We start from the raw sequence: 18752 nt of genomic DNA on the forward strand, positions 1-18752 counted from the left end.
CCTAAGGTCACATGGATATTCTCCTCTATTGTCTTCTGACAGTCTTCTGTAAATTTTAAAAATAGAATCCTAGGCCCCACCCCTTTTGGAGTGAAGTTGGTGTGGGAGGGACCCAGGAGATTCAGATGGGCAGCGAGATCTAGGCAGCACCAGTGTACGGATGACCTCTCACCTACACTGGTCTCCTCTAGCCACAGGCCACTCCTGAGAGTCAGGCAGGGAGGCTCATGGGGCTGCCATACATGCGACAGAGCTGCCTGCTGCTGAGTCCTCCCCACATCGCCGCGTCCCTCTGGCTACCTCAGCACCTGTCATGGCTCCCCCTGGCTTGGAGCGAAATCCACAGGTGCCTGTATGAAGGCAGCAGGTGAAGGGCTGAGACTGTGGGCAGAATTGGGTTCCATTCAGCAGCTCTCTCCTGGGTCCGCCTCTGCCCAAAGCGTGGCCATCCAAAGGCAAGCAGACAGCCCCGTCCCCCAGGGCTCCGGACGGGAATGCCCACAGCCAGTGTGTGGATGGAGGTGGTGAAGGAGTTCCCTAAAAAGACACTGAAGCCCACAGACGAGTCACCCCAACCGGCATTCCCTTGATCTCCCTGAAGGATGCCCTTCTCCTTAGTCTCGGAAACCCACATCATTTCTCCTTAACTGCCCCACAGCTTCTGAAAAGCCGGAGGCTCCTTCCCTCTCGGAGCCATCCTGCTCTTGGTAACGGTTGCCCTTTAGTTTTCTTATGAAATCTCACAGGCTTTGATGTCTCAATTGCATTTCTGAACGTTGTTCCGCTTTGGGGTTTTGTCCTTCCTTTTGTGTTCTTTGTGGCGGAGGTGGTAGGTCTTTTTCCCCTGAAGCCCCTAAGGGCCCTCGGCTTTATGAGTGGGTTGCCTGCCGGCACAACTGACACCTATGTCTGTGCCCGCTTTCCCGGGTCACACCCTCAGATGGACAACTTCTGTGAATGTGGGAAAAGAAGGAAGCTGAGTTGTCCTGTGTGGAGACAGGGAACGGAAAAGGGAGGGAAGAGAGAAAGAGAAAGTAAAAAAGGAAAGAAAAAGCATCCTTTATTAGTTTTGTTTTCTATTTTTAAAAAGTAAAAGATTGTCATTGAGTAAAATGTTTTAAGTATTGAGTAAAGAAAGTAAATTCTGTGTACCACAAACAAAATGTTTATAAGAATGAATGTAATGACTTCCATTTCTGATAATATACAAGGCTAGATGTCTTCCAGTATGGAACTAGAAATTTTAGAGAAAGTAATTTTTAGAAGTCTTTTAAAATACTTGGCTGGACTATTGGGAAAGGGAGGAAGATTCTTGCCCTAGATAATAAGAAAGTACAGTCCAGAGAGTTAAGCCTGTCTGGTGCTGGTGTTGCCATGGAGGTGTCTGGCTATTCTAGGTGGTCATATGCTGGGGAGAATAGACAGAAACACGAGGCCTGTAAAAACCGGGAGGATGGACTGGAAGACATCCCCATGAAGCCAGAATCCCAGACAGATTATGCTGTCCGAGGGTTCAGCTGAGGTGTGTGTGGGGAGGTGGTGCCTGAGAGAGACAGAAAGAATAAATTTACATATCATCCTGGAAATCTAAATGAAAAGTACAAATGGGGAAGAAATCCTTAGAGAATCCCTGAGCCCAAGTTTGTCATCACATGTGCTTGGGGCCAGAATTTATACCACCTGTGTTACCTTCTCCTGCCCCCACCCCTGCCCACCTACCACCAATAAATTTAAGGCAAATATTTGGTTACAGTGCTCCCAACTTACTGAGGTGATGGAAGTGTTCTACAACTGGAATGAAGTAATGCACATGCACAACGGTAAATTTAGTAAAATTCTAACTGTACACTTAAAATGGGTGAATTTTATGGTATCTAAATTATACCTCTATAAAGCTGTTTACCAAAAAACACCTTCCATTCTTATAATCAGAGACTTCCTTTACTGTTTTAGCATATTTCTCTGGATTTATATTTCTTTGTAGGGATACTTTGTTTTTAACATATCAAAATCATAGTAATAAAATTTTTATCCTCTTTTTCCTTTAAAATTTGAATGTCTTTTCCAATGTCATTGCAATTATTTGTAAATAGGATTTTTTACTTGGGTTTTTAACACGTATTTCAAAAGTACATCTTAAGTACTTTCTCATTTTAAAATAATTTCAAGCAATATAGTGGCATATAGGGCAAAAATTAAAGTGCTCCCATTGAAACTCCCCCCTCGCCAAACACACACACTCCCACCCCCGGTTCTCACTTCCCTCCCGTAGGTAACCACTGTTCACAGTTTGGTTAAACATAATTTTGAAATGGGTATATAATTCTTCGTGTGATGGGGAAAAAAATTATCCTCAAATTGTTCCCCTATCCAGGGGCATTTAGGTTGTTTCCTGGTTGGCTATTTCTTTTAAAACTTGTGTAGCAGAAGATTCTGTTGGAGGGAACTCAGAGCAGACTATAGATTTAATGATCCTATGTTACTCGGGTGATTTCAAGCCATCACGGACAGGCACTAAATTAGACATTGAATTTAGTGATAACTTTCAAGTAAGAGAAGGGGCCCAGCATACACTGAGGACCCCATGCTAAATGCTTTACCCATCTGTTCTCATATAACACACGGAGCATCTCAAGATAAGGGAAATTACCGCCATTTTTGCAGATGGAAAACCAGGGTTCATAGGGGCTGAGTGCCTCACCCAGGATCACACACCATCTGGTGCAGAGCTCGGCTCTTAAGTTGCCAGACACCACGTTGAGAGCTCTACCGAGCAGAGGACTCTTGTTTTCCTGTCTTCGCTTGACTTAGGCGAACACCGTTGCAACTGTAAACCACCATTGGTCTGCAAGGAAGCACTGAAATGGTACTGGGAATCTCAGTTTATTGCTTCTTTTTTTAGCTACAGTTTGAGCACGTAATGTGCAGTAAACGTTGTACTAATGCTTTATGTGTTTATTCAATCCTCACAAATAGCGCTATGAGAGGGATAGGCATGAGCCTCCTTTTTCAGATGAGGAACATGAAGCTCAGAGAGGTAAAAAGTTGCCCAGCATGACTCAGAGGAGGGACTCAGACCCAGGTGTGTGTGACTCCAAACCTGGGCTCTGACCACTGAGCTCCACTGCTCAGCAGAATGCAAGTCAGCTTGAGTGTCTCCATCAGGCTGGGCAGCCGGACTGTGCCTCATTCTGCTCTAATCTCCCTCCTCCTAGACAACAGTGACCTCATCGCGTGCACGGTGATCACCAAGGATGGCGGCATGGTCCAGCGCTTCCTGGCTGTCGATATTTACCAGATGAGTTTAGTGGAGCCCGACGTGTCCAGGCTTGGCTGGGGAGTAGTCAAGTTCGCAGGCCTTCTGCAGGTATGGTGGCCAAGAACTCCAGAAGGTCTTCTTGGTTGGCTCTACAAACACACACATACAAATATCTCATCTACAGTTAATTTCTGATGACACAAGGGCTACGTGAACAGAGTATCATTGAGAAAAGCTAAAATATTGTACAGATAAAGACCAAGTCCTCTTTGACCAAAACCTTGTATTCTGAAACTTTCTTCTCCATGATCAGTATGATCTTTCCAGATCTGGTGCTCTGCCAAATGCATATATAAATATAACTACATGTACTGTTTTTAAAATTGTGTATACATACTTGAGAGGGAGTGTGTGTGTGTATTTTTTATAGTGCCACATTGAGCATATTCTAAACTTTGCTTTTTTTCACTCAACGTTTGTCTTAGAGAGCTGACCATGTTAGTTTATGCAGATTTACTGGTATTCTTTTAACTGCTGCATGACCATAGCAAGGCACAGGTAGTTAGACAGTGCCCTGTGGCTATTTCCAGCTTTTCCCTTTACAAACAGTGCTGCCGTGGACAGAATTGTCCTTACTTCCTTGTGCACGTGAGCAAGGGTTTCCCTAGACAGATACCAAGAAGTTGGGATGTGCCTATTTTTAGTGTTCATAGACACTGCCAAATTCCTCTCTGAAATGATTGTTGCCACTGGCAATTTATGAGAGGTCACTTGTCCTCACCCCCTCTCCAGCAGAGCTGGGCTCTAAATTGCCAAACAACACGTTGGGACTTGGGTTTTCTTAATGTTCGTCTCTATGATGGGTGACTAATGCCAGCTCATTGATTGAATGAAGCATAGAACCAGAAGAGTTGAAAACTGCCTTCCAGCTCACATCCCCTGTCAGACCCCCAGTCCCTGACCGTCCGGCAGACTCTTCCAGACCTAAGACTTGCCCTGCTCTGAGGCCATCCGTTTCCTTGCGGGCCGTCCTGGTTGCTGGCAAGGCCTTGCTCGGGCTGACGCACATCCGTCTCTCCACAATGTGACCTGCTGGCAGTGTCCTGCTCTCTAAGAGAACCACCCATGTGTTTGAAGATGCTATTGCAACCTTTTCCCCAACCTCCTCTTTTTCAAGATCTTTCCATTTTAAAAATGTCTTTTGCGAAGGGTGATGTGAGAAACAACTATATGAAGAATTTTTCATTTAGAAGACTTCCATGTAAGAGGTTGTCCATTAGGTAACTTAGTGCTTCTTATTTATCTAGGCTTATGATCAATTTCCTTTAGAATTTAGTGTCAGGAAAGTGTTTTTCTCCCTCAAAGGATTAGTACACGCCTCCATCAGACAATGAAAGCCACATAAACCTTTTCTTTTGGTCATCTTCCAACAGCTACCATCTGTCAGGCTGTTACTATGTGCCAGCCTCTCTGCCTTAAATGCGTAATATCTCATCTAATCCCCACTGCAACATTTCAGTGCAGGGATTATTTCCAAAGAGCCCGTGCCAGATTTACTGCCTATGAACAGTAACCATCTTACCTCGTGGGCCTTTTTCAGCATTTATCCCACCTTCTCCAGCATTTCGGCCATTCATGTCTATCCCCTGTCTCATGCTTTTATCTTAAAGCATCTCAGACCTTTGTGGGAAGCAAATTCTTTACACACAATCCATTCTGAGGTTTTAGATTGGCTTCGTCCTTATTACTCTTGCTATACATTAGTTTCCTCTCCACTTTTCAAATGTAGCTTTCTTCAGATATCTGCTAAATGGCCCTTGCTGTCCCTTTCTCAGGGTTAGCATTCTCCTTTAGGGACCAGAAATTCTTTAGAGACATACAAATGGGTGCCAACAATGCCCCCTTCTTAAGAGAAACGAAGAAATTGGTCAGTTGATGAGTGCATATACCTAAGATCATGCCAGATGGAGATAGGAATTTGGGGTTGTTGTCTCTGGTTTCTCAGCAGTAAGAATTGTTGGAGTTTGACTCTTGGGCTTACCGTAGCCCCTTGAAGAGGCGGTGGACCTGCTTGTTCGGTAGCTAACTCAGGTCCTTGTGGGGACAGTACTAGCCACCACAGCCAGCATCGGCTCCTTGAGCAAGCTCTGTGCTTGCCACCCTGTCTCCTCCCACTAGGCCTGGTCTTGTTTGTGCCCACCTTGACTCTCTTAGTCAAGGCTGATGGTCTCCTTCAGAGCAAAAGCAAAGTTGAATTTGGAAGACCTCCTTCTAGATGAGACATGGATCCTGCAGCTTCTAAGCAGCTACGCCCCTCCTAAACCTAATGAAAACCCCTTTTTTTGCCTCCTCCCCCTGCAGGACATGCAGGTGACTGGCGTGGAGGACGACAGCCGTGCCCTGAATATCACCATCCACAAGCCTGCATCCAGCCCCCATTCTAAGCCCTTCCCCATCCTCCAGGCCACCTTCCTCTTCCCGGACCACATTCGCTGCATCATCGCCAAGCAGCGCCTGGCCAAGGGCCGCATCCAGGCAAGGCGCATGAAGATGCAGAGGATAGCTGGTGAGTGGCTGGCCCTGGTGGAGTGTCCTCTGAGCCCTTGGGGGGCAGCAGCAGCCACAGCGCTGTCAGCCTGTTTCTCACATTGACCTTAAGACACCCCATAACTCCTCTAGAAGAGGACACGTGTGGTTCAGGAATTAATTGTGTTTCAGTGAGAGAATGGAGAGTCTGCTCAGAATTCCCCACTTCCCAAGTGTTTGATTTATAGAGAGTTTCTCTGGCTGCGTGAAAGAGGAGGAGAGCCCTCTGTCCCAGGCAGGAGGCGCTGAACAGGCAGGCATCAGCGTGGGACAACTGTTGTCACTCCTGCACACGGAAATTCTCTAGTGTATGTTTACAAAGTGCCTCAACATTCCTCTACCGCCTTCAGTCCTTAAAACAACCCTTGAGACCAGTAGGGCCTGTTCTGTCCATTTTGTAGAAGAGTAAACTGAGGCTCAGTGACTTGCCCCAAGTCACACAGGCAGCCAGTTGGCAGAACCCAATGCAGAACTTCCTACCCTTCCTCCTCTCCCTTCCCGGCTCTCATGAGAAGTGGCCCTGCTTGGTGAGGTGCCGTGCCCCAGTACTGAATTGGGAAGTCGTTTTACATTTTGCAGGGATTGTGGTGAATTTGTAAGAAGGCCCAATACTGAGACCCCAGCTTTCTTAGAAGTAAAGGCTCTGAGAGAGGGACGTGCTAGTCATCAGGGCGGAAGGCACAGCCTTCTCCTCGGGGAAAAAGGCGTTCTATCAACTCCTAGAATTATAAACAGTCTTTCTCAAGACACTACCACCTTTCAGTTCAGGCACCAATGGTTGTTCTAGTGTGGTCGCTGGGAGGATGTCCAGCCCACTGCTGGAGGAGAGGAGCTTTCTCAAGGGATCACCTAAAAATAAACACTTGGAGGGCGGGGTTGTTGGATGAGGTGGGTTGAGTTACTTCCCGTGCATGCCCCGTTGATTTGCGCAGGCCTGCATCCCACATCATCCTCGTCTTATTTCTCCCTTAGCTGAAAGTTGGCCTACAAAATCATTACAGAAGCATTTTGTAATGTGCAAAGTGACTTAAATCATTCAGTCCTTTCTTTTAAGATTTATTTTCAGAGGGTTTTTTTTTAATGTAAAGCAATTTCTCACAGCTGGCATGAAGGCTAAGTATTTCATTTGAAAATTGAGAATTACGCCGTAAAGTGGTTGTTAGAACTAACGCTTTGGGTATTTCTTAACTTGGTTTTAAAAAGCCCCTCCAAGTGGCTATATCATGAGATTTGTTTATGGAAGCGAGGATGGCAACTGTGACAGAAAAACACACACTCATAAATACACATGTGCATGTGCGTGTATATTCTCTCTCACACACTCTTCTCCATGCGCATAGATATATATTATGTCTCCATGTATGTATGCAGACGTGGCCCCATTTGCTGGGGCTCTGAAACTGCCCCGAGGCTAGGCCTTGGCAAGGGTCTTTTGTGTGTGGAGGCCGAGAATCTGGGGTGGAGACTGGCCCGCATCCATTTCTGAAGCCCTCGCCTGGCCCCAGTTGTATTTGGAGCCTCAGGCAGGACCTCTGGTGTCTCGCTGGTCTCCCCAGCTCGAGGCTACCATGGCCATTGTGGCTACAACCACCCCACCCAGGGTCTCGCCACCTGTGCTTCCGTCCTACGTGCTGAGCATGAACCTCGGGTTTGTTTGCACGCAGCCCTCCTGGACCTCCCGATTCAGCCGGCCACCGAAGTCCTGGGGTTTGGTCTCGGCTCCTCCTCTTCCACCCAGCACCTGCCTTTCCGCTTCTACGACCAGTGCCGCCGGGGCAGCAGCGACCCCACAGTGCAGCGCTCGGTGTTCGCGTCTGTGGACAAGGTGCCAGGTAAGCCGGCCCCACCCTGCGCCACCTCTTGGTCCTCTTGGAGTTGGGGGGTGTTTCCAGGACTTTCTCTCTGTTGAGCCCGTGTAAGCATCCCTTCCCCTCTGAGAAATCCAGTCAGTTGGAAACACCAGTTTCTTAGAATTTATCAAAGTAGAGCTCAAGATTAAACACAAGCCCCAGAAAGCAAGCTTGGCTTTCTCTTTGGTGTTCTGCTGCAGAGTTTGGTTTTCCAGAGATTTGTTGGGGATGTGTAAGGGCTTCTTAGAACTAAGACTAAGGAGTTTCTTGGAGATTTCTTGGAAATACTTAGATTATTAGTAATGAGGTTGTGGGAGAGTAATTTCCTTCTCCATGTAGGATGACTAGAAAGAGAGAATGTGTGTGGTTCCTGTTACAGCTCCCTGAAGAAGTAAGACTTGAGAAGAAAGCCCCGCTGCCCATGGGGCGGCTGCCAGTGTCTCCCGTCTGGGAGCCTTTCTTCCCACTTTCACCAAAGCTCATCTCTAAGCCCCGCCCACCCTCCCCTGAAAGAGAACTGCAAATGGAAAGTTCATGGTCAGCTTGGCAGCAGAAAGAGCTGCTTCTCCAGAAGGGCAGGCGGGCTCTCCCTTTCCTGTTCTCGTACATCTGCTTTAAGTAAATCCATATGCACCCTAGTCCCCCCAAAGAGAACCTTGCTCTTGATTACAAAACTTCAGAAAACTGGCCGAGCTGTCCCGTGCAACTTAACCTCTCCATGTTTAGGGTTTCGAACTTCAATTGCAAATGTTGCAAAATATTTTCAAAAGCAGTTACCGATTTGGGAACAAAATGCAGCCATAAGAACCTGACCAGAATCAGGGTCCTTGTTTCCCTCCCACTTCATGATGCATTCTATTTTCATTCTTTGGTTTGATTCATTTATTTTGGAAATATATATACTGTAAGCACATGATTTTTTAAAATCCAAACAGGACTTGATAAAATGAAAAGTAAGTTTACTTGGCCCCAGAAGTAACCACTGTTAACAGTTTCTTGCACATCCTTCCAGAAATACTTGTTTGTATGTCATACATATGTTTTTACCTGTCTGTTTGTATGCCTGGGGTTATGCCATATATGCGATTCTGCGCCTTGATGTTTTTACTTAATGAGAAGTCATTGTTACGTGTTAGCATCCGTAAATTGACTTCGTGCTCGTTAACTGTTGTATGGTATTTTATCGTATGGATGGACCAAAAATACCTTTTATAACATATCATATTGATGGATATTTGAGTCATTTTCAGTGTTTCGCTCTTCCAGTGTCACAGTGAACATCCTTGGGGTATCTTAGTGTAATTGTGCATATCTCACGTTTCTGTGGGATACGTTCCCAGCAGCGGATCTGCTGAGTCAAAGGGGAGCTTTTTCATCTTGATCTGTGTAGCCCCAACATGCACTCTGGAAAAAGTGTACCGGTTCATGCTGCCACCCACAGCCTGTGACTGTTTCATTCTTAAAACCAGTCTTAGGCCACGAGACTGATTACAGTACTGCCACTGTTTCCAGCTGGAAAATGTGAGATGATTCTGCCTGCTCCAGAGTCTGGAGGATTCTTTGTTAAAAATTCTCCAGGTTGCTTCGTATTCTGTAGAGATCGTTGCTAAGTAAATATAAATGATCACCATGAGTCTGGGTTAACTAAATACAAATTGGCCTAGTAAGAAACCATTTCTTTCTTCCTTTTTTAACACACAGTCGTAATTTTATTATATTTCTATAAGCATCACTTTGTAATTTTTTTTATTGAGATATAATTGACACATAACACTATATTAGTTAAGAAATCATTTCTGTAGGGCCGTTGTGGCTTCTTTCACCTTGAGAACTAACGGGTTAAGGAGAAAAGCCCAGGCCTTATTTCTACTCCATCCTTTTTGGAACAAGGGGAGTGTAAATAAAGAAATAGAGCCAATGTCACATTCTTTGGCATCTGCATAATCATCTCTCTGTTTGCAGAAGGCTTTACAATGACTTATTACTTACTTCTTCCACCCTTCCTGGGCTCCAGGGGAGGTGTGAGGTCATTCAGTGCTGGGAATGTGGCCCTGTCTGCAGGGGCGTGGGCATGCCTGGCAGAGGGTTGACACAGCTGGAATGCCCATTTGTCCTGTTGCTGGTCCTAGGGTCAGGGTCTGTGAGGTTGGGCCAGTTGGGACTGTGGCGAGTTAAAGGTAGCTGCTGAAGGAGGCCATCCTCCCCGTGGCTGTCTCTCCCTTGACAGCCTGGAAGTGCCACTTGAGTGGGGGGGGGGCACATTCTCACAGATGTGCCCCCCAGGGCGGCTGCTCTGGGCCCTTGGATAGAGAGACCTCGCTGTCCTCCTGCCTTGGCCTGGGCCGGAGATGTGATCTAAAGAGCAAGTGGAAACCCGTGAACCTCAGCATGATTCAGAGAGAGCTAGGGGAGCTCTCTCTTCCTCCATGCCGCCCCTCCACTGCCTGCTGTCTCAGTAGTCGGCCCCATAGCAACCCAGCATCTTGGATTCATCCTTAATTCTTCTCTTTCTTCTCCCACACCCACTGGCCTGCTCCGCCTCCAGAATGTACCCCACCTCTTCTCCCCATCCCGGCCTCCAGCATCTGTCCCTAGATCACGGCAGCAGCATCCTCAGTATTCTCTGGCTTCCAGTCTTGTCCCCTCCTTTCCATTCGTCCACAGGGATCTTTTTAGAACATAAATCAGATCATATCATGCCCCTGCCTGCAACCCTCAGTAGCTTCTCATTGCACTTAGAACAAAATCCAGACCTCTCACTCTGATCTTGTGTGATCATCGTGAGATTGGCCCCAGCCAGCCTCTCAGACGCAGCCCCTCCCTTCACATTATGTCCTACCCGAGCTGTACCAGCCCTGCTCCTCCTCTAAGTCAGCACTTCTCAAAGTTTTGGCCTCAGGACCCCTTTAAATAACATAGTTTTTTATGAACAATAACTGTCCTTTTCAAAACAAAAAATTAATGTTTTGTAGTTTTGCAGATCTGTTTAATATCTGGCTTAATAGAAGACAGCTGGATTCTCGTATCTGCTTTTGTTTTCAGTCTGTTGTGATAGCATTTGCTCTGCGGCCTCTGAAAAACTCCTCTGCATTCTCGTGGGAGAATGAATGTAAAAGGGAAAGGCTGTCTTGTGATTTTTATGAAAGTGGTTCTGGTGCTGGGAGGCCCCCAGGGTTCCCCAGACCATGCCTTGAGAACCACTGCTCTACGTCTTGGAGCTCTCTCCTGCCTCTGGGCCTTTGCACTGGATGTTATTCCCCTGATCTGTGTGTGTCTGCCTCCTACTAATTGCTCAGGCCTCAGTCTGCCTGCCGCCTCCTCAGAGAGGCTTTTCCTGATCCCCCCCTGGCAGAGGTTACCCCCTCCCCTCCATCCCAGTAGCCTGGTTTATTTTCTCCGTGGTCCTGGGGTTCCTTACCTGGCCATGGTCTCTCTCGCCCATGGAGGGTGTCACTTCCGTGGGGGCCTGGTCTGTCCTGGCCCCTGCTATATGTCAGCGTCCAGCGCCGTGCCTTCGTTCAGCACTTGTTGAATGAAGAGGGAGCCTACACCTGTTTCCTGCACAGCCTTGGAGCAGACCCCATGCAATGCCGTCTCCCTCACCTGAACACCAGGAAGACAGGAAGTCCTCCCAGGGTTCCTAGACGTCGGGCGCTTTAGTCTCTAGCACTTAGTCTCAGGAGGGAACTGAGACTCCCAGGAGATCGTAAGCAGCATCCCTCTGCTTAATTTCTGTCACCGAGGAGAGCGAGGTGTGCATCCTGGGGGGCAGATGCACCCAGGTGACAGATGTGGGTTGGTTGCACGTCTCTGAATGCCACCGCCCTCACCTGGCTCAGAGGTTTCAGAAGACCAAGAGTGGGGCTGGAGCGGTCATCAGAAGCACGGCCCAGGTTGGCCTCCGATGCCGTGGCGTCCACGCTGCCATCGGGCCATGAGCACAGCAGGGTGCCCCTTCCCGCCGCTGCATGGTCTCGCTCTGGGCCCCTTGCCGTAGGCTGCACTGTTGCAAACTCCCAGGCGGTGCAGGATCTGCGCTCCTGCCCGGGGAATAACTCCCAGGGGAGAAAACAGCCCTGGCTGCCGGCCTTGGTGAGTGCTGGAGGAGCTGGCTCTGTCATGATACGTCTTCCCACTTCATCCGCAGGCCCAGGGAATTGTCACAGAGCAGTTTGTCTCCCCTTTAGAAGCTATAAATGATTCTAGTTGATGAAAATATACCTTTCATTTCCTTGGAAGAGATGTTAAAGCAGAATATAAATCAGGGCTAATAGGTGAGTAACCACTTTGGTGTATTTTTCTTCTTCCATTTGGCTTGGAGAGAAATCACAAATTCTGTTGATCGGCCAGTTTTAGTTTTATGGCTCTCGCGCCCAGGGGATGGTCGTTGGGCTCCAGGAGGGCAGAGGCTTGTGTGCACACCTGGCTGGGGAGGGGGTGGGCGGTGACCGGTTAGTCAGTGGGCAGCACGACCAGCTCTGGAGTCTGCCTTTGAGGTGCAGCGCTCCGTGGTTAGCGCCCTCGAGGACCTGTCCTGTCGACCTATGGTGACAGCTGATTGCTAGAATCTGCCAAGGGGGCGGGGTGTCCAAAACTAGCCCACAAGGGCATCTGTCCATAAACACCAAGTGGACCAGCAGACCCCAGAGCAGAAGCTGTTCTTGGAAAGTGACCCTGGGCATGGTGGGGGCAGTGGCCTCCAGTCAAAGGGCCAGGGCTCTGGCCTCACAGAGCAGCCTCCATCCCCACTCCCAGGCTCCTTCTGGCCCTGCGGCTGCTCACAGGCGTTCACCTGGTGGGCAGGGCGGCGGGGGGTGGTTGGCAGATACTGCAGTCCTGCTTGCTCACGTCCTCTCCACGCCCTGCCTAGTTCTTATCCAGATGGTAGGGCTCTACAGCCCTAGGGCGTTGCGGGAATTTGAATGGTCAGCCAGGCAGATTGCCACTCGCCGACCCTCACTGGTGGGGGCTTAATGACATGACCAAGAAAAGTGAGCCCTCCCCACCTTGTTTATCATCAGCTCCCCCCCATCACCAGCCTTTTGGCTCCGGGGACAAGGACTGAGTCTGCCTCTTTCATGCTCTCTACCCTGCTTGAAACCCTCCACCACGCCCTGTCCCCAGGCCCTCTCCATGGCCCCTGCCCCCTTTCCACTATCAGCTCTTCTCGCTTCCCCCCCATCAGCTCTCTCTGCAGGTAACACAACCCGGCATTTCAGCCGCACTGGCTTTCTGTCCGTGCCTCACGAGGGCCAAGCGCACCTCTTCAGGACCTCTGTCCTCATGCCGCTTGCCCTCTGGCTGGAGCCCTCCGTGAGGCTGCTTCCTTCTCAGCATTCAGGGCTCTGCTCAGATAGCCCCTCGGAGGCCTTCCGCCGGGGCCCCAACCCACCCGCAGGCCTTCTCTGGGCAGCAGCTGGTTTTTATTTCTTTAATTGAGGTGAAATTCGTGTAACATAAAACCATTTGAAAGTGTACAGTTCAGTGGCGTTTAGTACATTCACAGTCTTGTGCCACCATCACCTCTACTAGTTCTAAAACATTTTCATCACCCTAAATAAAACCCCGTACCCATCAGGCAGTCAGTCCCCATTCCCTCTTGCCCCCAGCCTCTGGCAACCACTAATCTGCTTTCTGTCCCTATGGATTTACCTATTCTGGATATTTCATATAAATCATACCATATGTGGCCTTTTGTGTCTGGCTTCTCTCACTTTGCATCATGTCTTGGGGGTTTGTCCATGTTGGAGCGTGTATCAGAGCTCCATTCCTTTTCCTGGCTGAATAATAGCCCTCGTGTGGATAGACTACAGTTAGTGTATCCGTTCTTTCACCCGTCCACTGCCGTATGGGTTGTTTCCACCTTTTGGCAAATGTGAGTAGTGCTGCTGAGTGTACAGGTACAAATTTTTGTTTAAACACATATTTTCAGTCCTGTGGGGTTTCTGCCTGGGAGTGGAATTGCTGGGTCATGTGGTCATTTGACTTTTTGAGGAAGTGTTTTCCCATGGTCCTCAGAGCCCTTACTGTTGTTAGCTGAAGTTGCCCCTTTTGTCTTGTGTACGTCACTGCCGTCACTAGTGTGGAAGGTGCGGGGACCCTGTTCGTCCTGCCCTCAACTGCTGGCACTTTGGTGACCAGGTGGTGGGCACGTGGATGGGTGGGTGGAGGCTGGGCTGTTCTCATTCTCCCCGCAGCCTGTCAACAGCGGGGGGCTGTACTGTCTGGCTCACGCCTGGGTCTGGCACCTGCACCAGTTGGTGGTGGCTCGTGTGCCAACTAGAGAGTCTGCTTGCCTCACTTCTTCTGCTCTACTCTCTGTGTGTCCCAGCTCTTGTCCTACTGGGTTCAGGGTGCCGTCTGTCTCTGGGCAGACATTTCAGTCCCTGAGCCCTGCGAGGGCTGTGCTTTCCACAGGTGTAGTCTTTATCAAAGGCAAACAAACCGGCCCTACCAGTCCCTGGCCCAGAGCACTTAGTAGTTCCGCGGAAAGGCAGCGGGCTTCCAGAGGAGGCTTTGGCAGCTGAGTAGCTGAGGAAGAATGTAAAGATAACAGTGTGCCCAGAGCCAGCCGAGCTGACCACAAAGCCTCGACCGACATCCAAAAAAAAGGGAAAAAAAACCAATCGCTGTTTAATTCATAGACCTCAGTTCTGCCTTCTCCCCTGGGATAACGTCCTAGGTGCTAATGTCGTCTTGTGGCAGTGTTTCCCAGAAACTAATTTTTTAGGCCTGTTATTTTCTTGTTTCCGATTATAAAACTGGAGCCAGTTCTCTCCTCCCAGCTCCCCGAGGCAAAATATACCCTTTCTGGAGTCAGCCGGGAGGGGAGGAGGGCGAGCTGCCTGCCCGCCTGCTGCTGTCCTGCAGTCTCCCCAGCCCCATAGTAACCCCTCCCAGCCTGCAGCCCCCCAGCCACTGCGGGGTGTGAGTGACAGCAACTTGATTCTGAGCCCCGAGGCCTTTTTTTTTTAGCAAAATGTATTGAGCTGCTAAGCCCTTTATGCAGATTCTCATTTGATCTTCGTCAGAAGGAAGGTTTTGCCATTTTCCTTTTCTGCGTGTGACCTGCCCAAGGTCACACCAGATACCCCTCCCCCAGCGAGGCTTCCCCCCACCACGCCCTTTAACTCCTCTAATTCCTCTGACACGGCTGAGGTGAATTCTCCCCACCTGAGGCCTCACTGTATCTGGCAAAACCCCATTGTTGGCTCCAACGTTAGGTGTGTTTCGGACTGAAAAGTCATCTATTTCTGGAAGTGTGGAGTACAGTTGGACCAGAAGAATTAACGGTGCCCTGCACTTTGTATGCATTAATTCTATCCTTCAGATGGGGCTGGGAGCTGGTATCATTTGCCCTGCTCTAGAGATAGGAAACTGAGGGTCAGACCAAGGCCACAGAGCTCACAGAGGCGACTCAGATCCTCCCTCTGCTTCCTGCCTCCAGATCCCGTTTGCTTCAGGGCCGGCATTGGTGACGGCTGGGCAGCGTCACATGACGGCTCTGCCACCTGTCTCTGAGTGTCAGAGGTTGGCAGGACAGTCCGCCATTAGAGAGGGGATCTCGTGTGGCCCTGGCATAGACAGAGCGTTCCCCACGCCCATCTTCTGTCCGCCACACTCGCACACTCTGGAGTCCTCTTGCTCCAAGCCCTGCCTCCGCTGGATGAGGGACAAACCTGCAAAGCAGTGATCCAGAAAGACACTCTTCTGCCATAGCCACCACCTCCAAACCAGGCTGGAGGTCAGGGTCACACAAAGGCCTGTCCTTGTACAAATTGGCTCCTGATCTGATCTATCATGACCAAAAAGCAGAAACGGGACTTCAAAATCCTGCCTGAACAAAAGCAGCAGGATTTGAGCTCCTTCCCAAGCTTTGTGGCAATCGTCTCTAAGAGATCAGCCTTCAGGTGGCTGGGTTGGGGGTGTGGGGACCAGGCCCCACTCCAGACTCAGCCCTGAGCTGAGTCCAGGGGGTGCCTGCTTGCCAGGCCTCTTCTCAGAGCCCCCGCGGCAGCCGCGAAGAGAGAACCTGAAGACATTGTCAGGCTGGGAGCGCACAGCCTGGGAAGGAACCACATTCCTGATCAGGGCCCACAAGGCTCCTTCACCTGGAACATGCCACAGAAAGACAGCTTCCCAACAGACACGCTAGCCCTTGTTGTCTGAGGAGCCCTCCCTTGCGAAACGCAGCACACAGCAGGCAGAGCCAGCCATCGTGCGCCAGATGCGCTCTTTCTGGGGGATGGAGGCAGGGAAGAGAAAAGAGTTCTGGAGAATTGAGTGTTGCTTCACTTTTCGGGGTCATTACCCTCCTCAGATGGCTGAAGCGACTGCGTGCCCTGGAGTCTTGTCATGACAACAGCATGTCAGACAGCAGGGAACACTTGCCAGGCTGCGCACAGAGAAGAGCGTGGAGAGCCCATGCAGGAGGTTGTGGGAAGAGACCAGAATCCCATCTTCGCTCCGCCATTTGACCTGGGCTCTGCCTTGAATGTTCTATAGGCTCTGGTGGGCCCACGGGGACAGCCTCGCTGGCAGCACAGAATGGGCAGGCATGCGCCAGAGCAAGTGGCACAGCTGCTAGAGGGCACACCGGCACACACCTGTCCCTGCCCCGTGGACTACAGCTGCTGTCCGCTCTCGTCTCCGAGCTTCTTAGGACAAGTCAGGCACATTTATTGCAGAATAATTGGAAAACATGGAAAAGCACCAAGAAGAGATAGAGAGCACTAAATCTCGCCACCTGAGGTGTCCCTGAAGTAAATCCCTTTGTCCTTTCCCATCGTGCTTTCTGTTCATCCTTCGTGGGCTTTCTGTTCTCAGCAGCGGAGTGTTTGCCCAGCTGAGAATCCGCAGAAGGAGCTGGCTTCGCACGGCTCTGGTGCAGACAGTCCAGGCTCGAGTCCTGGCTCCACCTTACGCTCGTTCATGGCCTCGGCCCAGTTAGTTCACCCCTCTGTCTTGTTTATTCATGTAAAAAATGGGGATGATACGTAACAGTGTGAATGTACTTAAATTCTACTACTGAACTGTACGCTAAAAAACAGTTCAGATGGTAAATGTTATGGAATGTGTATTTTCCACAATTAAAAAGAAAAAAAAATGAGGATGAAAATGTCACCTAGCTCCTTAGGCTGTCGGGAGCATAAAAGGAGTCAATTCTCGTCAGTGCCCAGAATGGTGCCCCGCATGTGTGCAGTATGCGGTGAGGGTTGGCGGCTCTCAGTGTTGTCACTGTTGTTATTAGTCAGGGCTGACCCTGGGGACCCCAAGTAATAGAGTCCCCTTCTACGTGTTAGATCAGTTGTACAAAGGTAATCATCCAGTAGCCCCTGCTGCTGTAAATAGCAAAGACAGCCTGCAGTTGTACAGGTTTGCTCATTTCAGAAAGGCTTTCATCAGGTGCTGATAAAACACTGGGGCAGCATTTGCCTCCTCCTGCAGGAGGACCGTGAGGATCCTGGTTTTGTGATTTGCCTGAGGTCCCACAGCTCCTAGAGGCAGAGCCAGGGCCAAAGGACAGAGCTCCATCCCCTGCGGCCCCCAGCCCAGCACGCATGCCTGTGATGCTGACACCTCATTCAGTCTGCACCTGCCTGGGCCAGGTAGTCCCTGCCGAACCTCACAGCAGCCCCGGGAGGCCGTTCCTCAGACCAGGAAGCCTGAGCTCAGAGAACGGGAGCACTTGGCCCAGTGTCACACAGCTCACATGTGGCCAGCCTGGGATTTGCACCAGGCCGGTCTGCTTCCCACTTCATGAACTACTGTGTCTTCTGTCCTGAAGACTGTTCAGTGGCAGAACACCTGGGAACCAGTTGTGCTTTGGGAACCCCAGGAACTATTGCTGTATTCTCTTCCATCACGTGAACCAGGAACGTGGAACCCAGCAGAGAACATTCTGTATTCTGTGGATACAAGTCTCTGTGTCTAAAGAAAAAGTCCATAAAATTATTTGAAGACACTTTCCGAGCCCTTTTCTATTGAATTTCTGTTCATTTTTTGCTGCTGAGTCATTTGTTTTATCAACTACACTTTGTCATTAGTAGACAAGTGATAGCAAATGCCAAGGATTGAAGGCTCGTTTATGAGGGAAAATACCCAGAAACAGAGAAAATTCTAGCCCTTAGGTTTATCTGTGAATTGGAAAAAGACCACCTTGATTTGTTTTTTGCCTTAAAATATCTCCCAGGATATTAAAATAAATGCCTTAAAATAGCTCAAGGAACCCCAGGGTCCCCTCTAGAACAGGGTTTGAGAACCACTTTACCACTTCCCAAGAACCAGTCATAGTGCCTACCTTAGGATCCAAGAGAATGAGATGCCAAGTAAGTGGCCTTGCTGAGTGTGCAGACGGCCAGAAGGAGGGTTGTTGATTGATGAGGATCCACTAAGAGTGAGAAGAACCAAAGCAGAAGGTGGGGATGAGACACAAGAATAGTGCTGACGGTTCACAGAGAGGCATGTGGCAGCTCCTAGGGGGCGGGATAGGGGACCACCAGGGAGAGAAGGAATAGGGGGATGGGTGAGGGAAGAACTGGCATTTTTAAAAAGGATTTTAAAAATTCCAAGGAAGTTACATGACAGATACACTAAATAGGGTCAGGAAGGGAGGATGTGTTCAACGAGTGTTTACTGAGGTCCCTCGTGAATGAAATACATACTGTGCTGAGCATACAGAGAGGACTGGATGGAGGAGATGGACTTATAAGCAGGTTGTGCAGAGCAAAGAGGCAGGCGCAGTGGGGACAGCGTGTGCAAAGGCTTGAGGGAGCAGGCGACATTTGGTGGACATGGCCGTGGGGTAGGGGAGTGGTAAGAGACAGGCTGGAAAGCTAGGTGGGGTCAGATGGTGAAAGGCTTTCAGGCCTGCTGAAGGGTTGGAATTCTACCCTGGAAGCAACAGGAAGCCATCGAGGCTTCTAAGGCAGAGGAGTGGTGGGTCAGGGGACCTGGGATTTTGATTGACTGTGGTCGGGAAGGGCAGGGGAGAAGGGGGTGGACAGAAGAGACCCAAGGCCCACTCAGCCTCTCCCTTGGCGCTCGCCCCCTGTGCT

The 18752-nt window shown here is 49.6% G+C and overlaps 1 protein-coding gene across 7 annotated transcripts in view; it reads left to right on the forward strand.

The window, feature by feature from the left end:
* Positions 1-18752, forward strand: part of CLEC16A (C-type lectin domain containing 16A) — a 209613-nt gene that overhangs the window by 150124 nt on the left and 40737 nt on the right. For all 7 annotated transcript variants that reach the window (XM_004438071.3, XM_087416956.1, XM_014793439.2 and 4 more), the window contains exons 19-21: positions 3216-3367; positions 5621-5825; positions 7510-7677. In XM_004438071.3, coding sequence (XP_004438128.1) covers positions 3216-3367; positions 5621-5825; positions 7510-7677 — 525 coding nt within the window. The remainder of the gene's footprint in view (positions 1-3215; positions 3368-5620; positions 5826-7509; positions 7678-18752) is intronic.

Source organism: Ceratotherium simum, chromosome 26 (genome assembly GCF_057802395.1).
Source record: "Ceratotherium simum simum isolate JZ-2026a chromosome 26, ASM5780239v1, whole genome shotgun sequence".
Classification (NCBI taxonomy): Eukaryota; Metazoa; Chordata; class Mammalia; order Perissodactyla; family Rhinocerotidae; genus Ceratotherium; species Ceratotherium simum.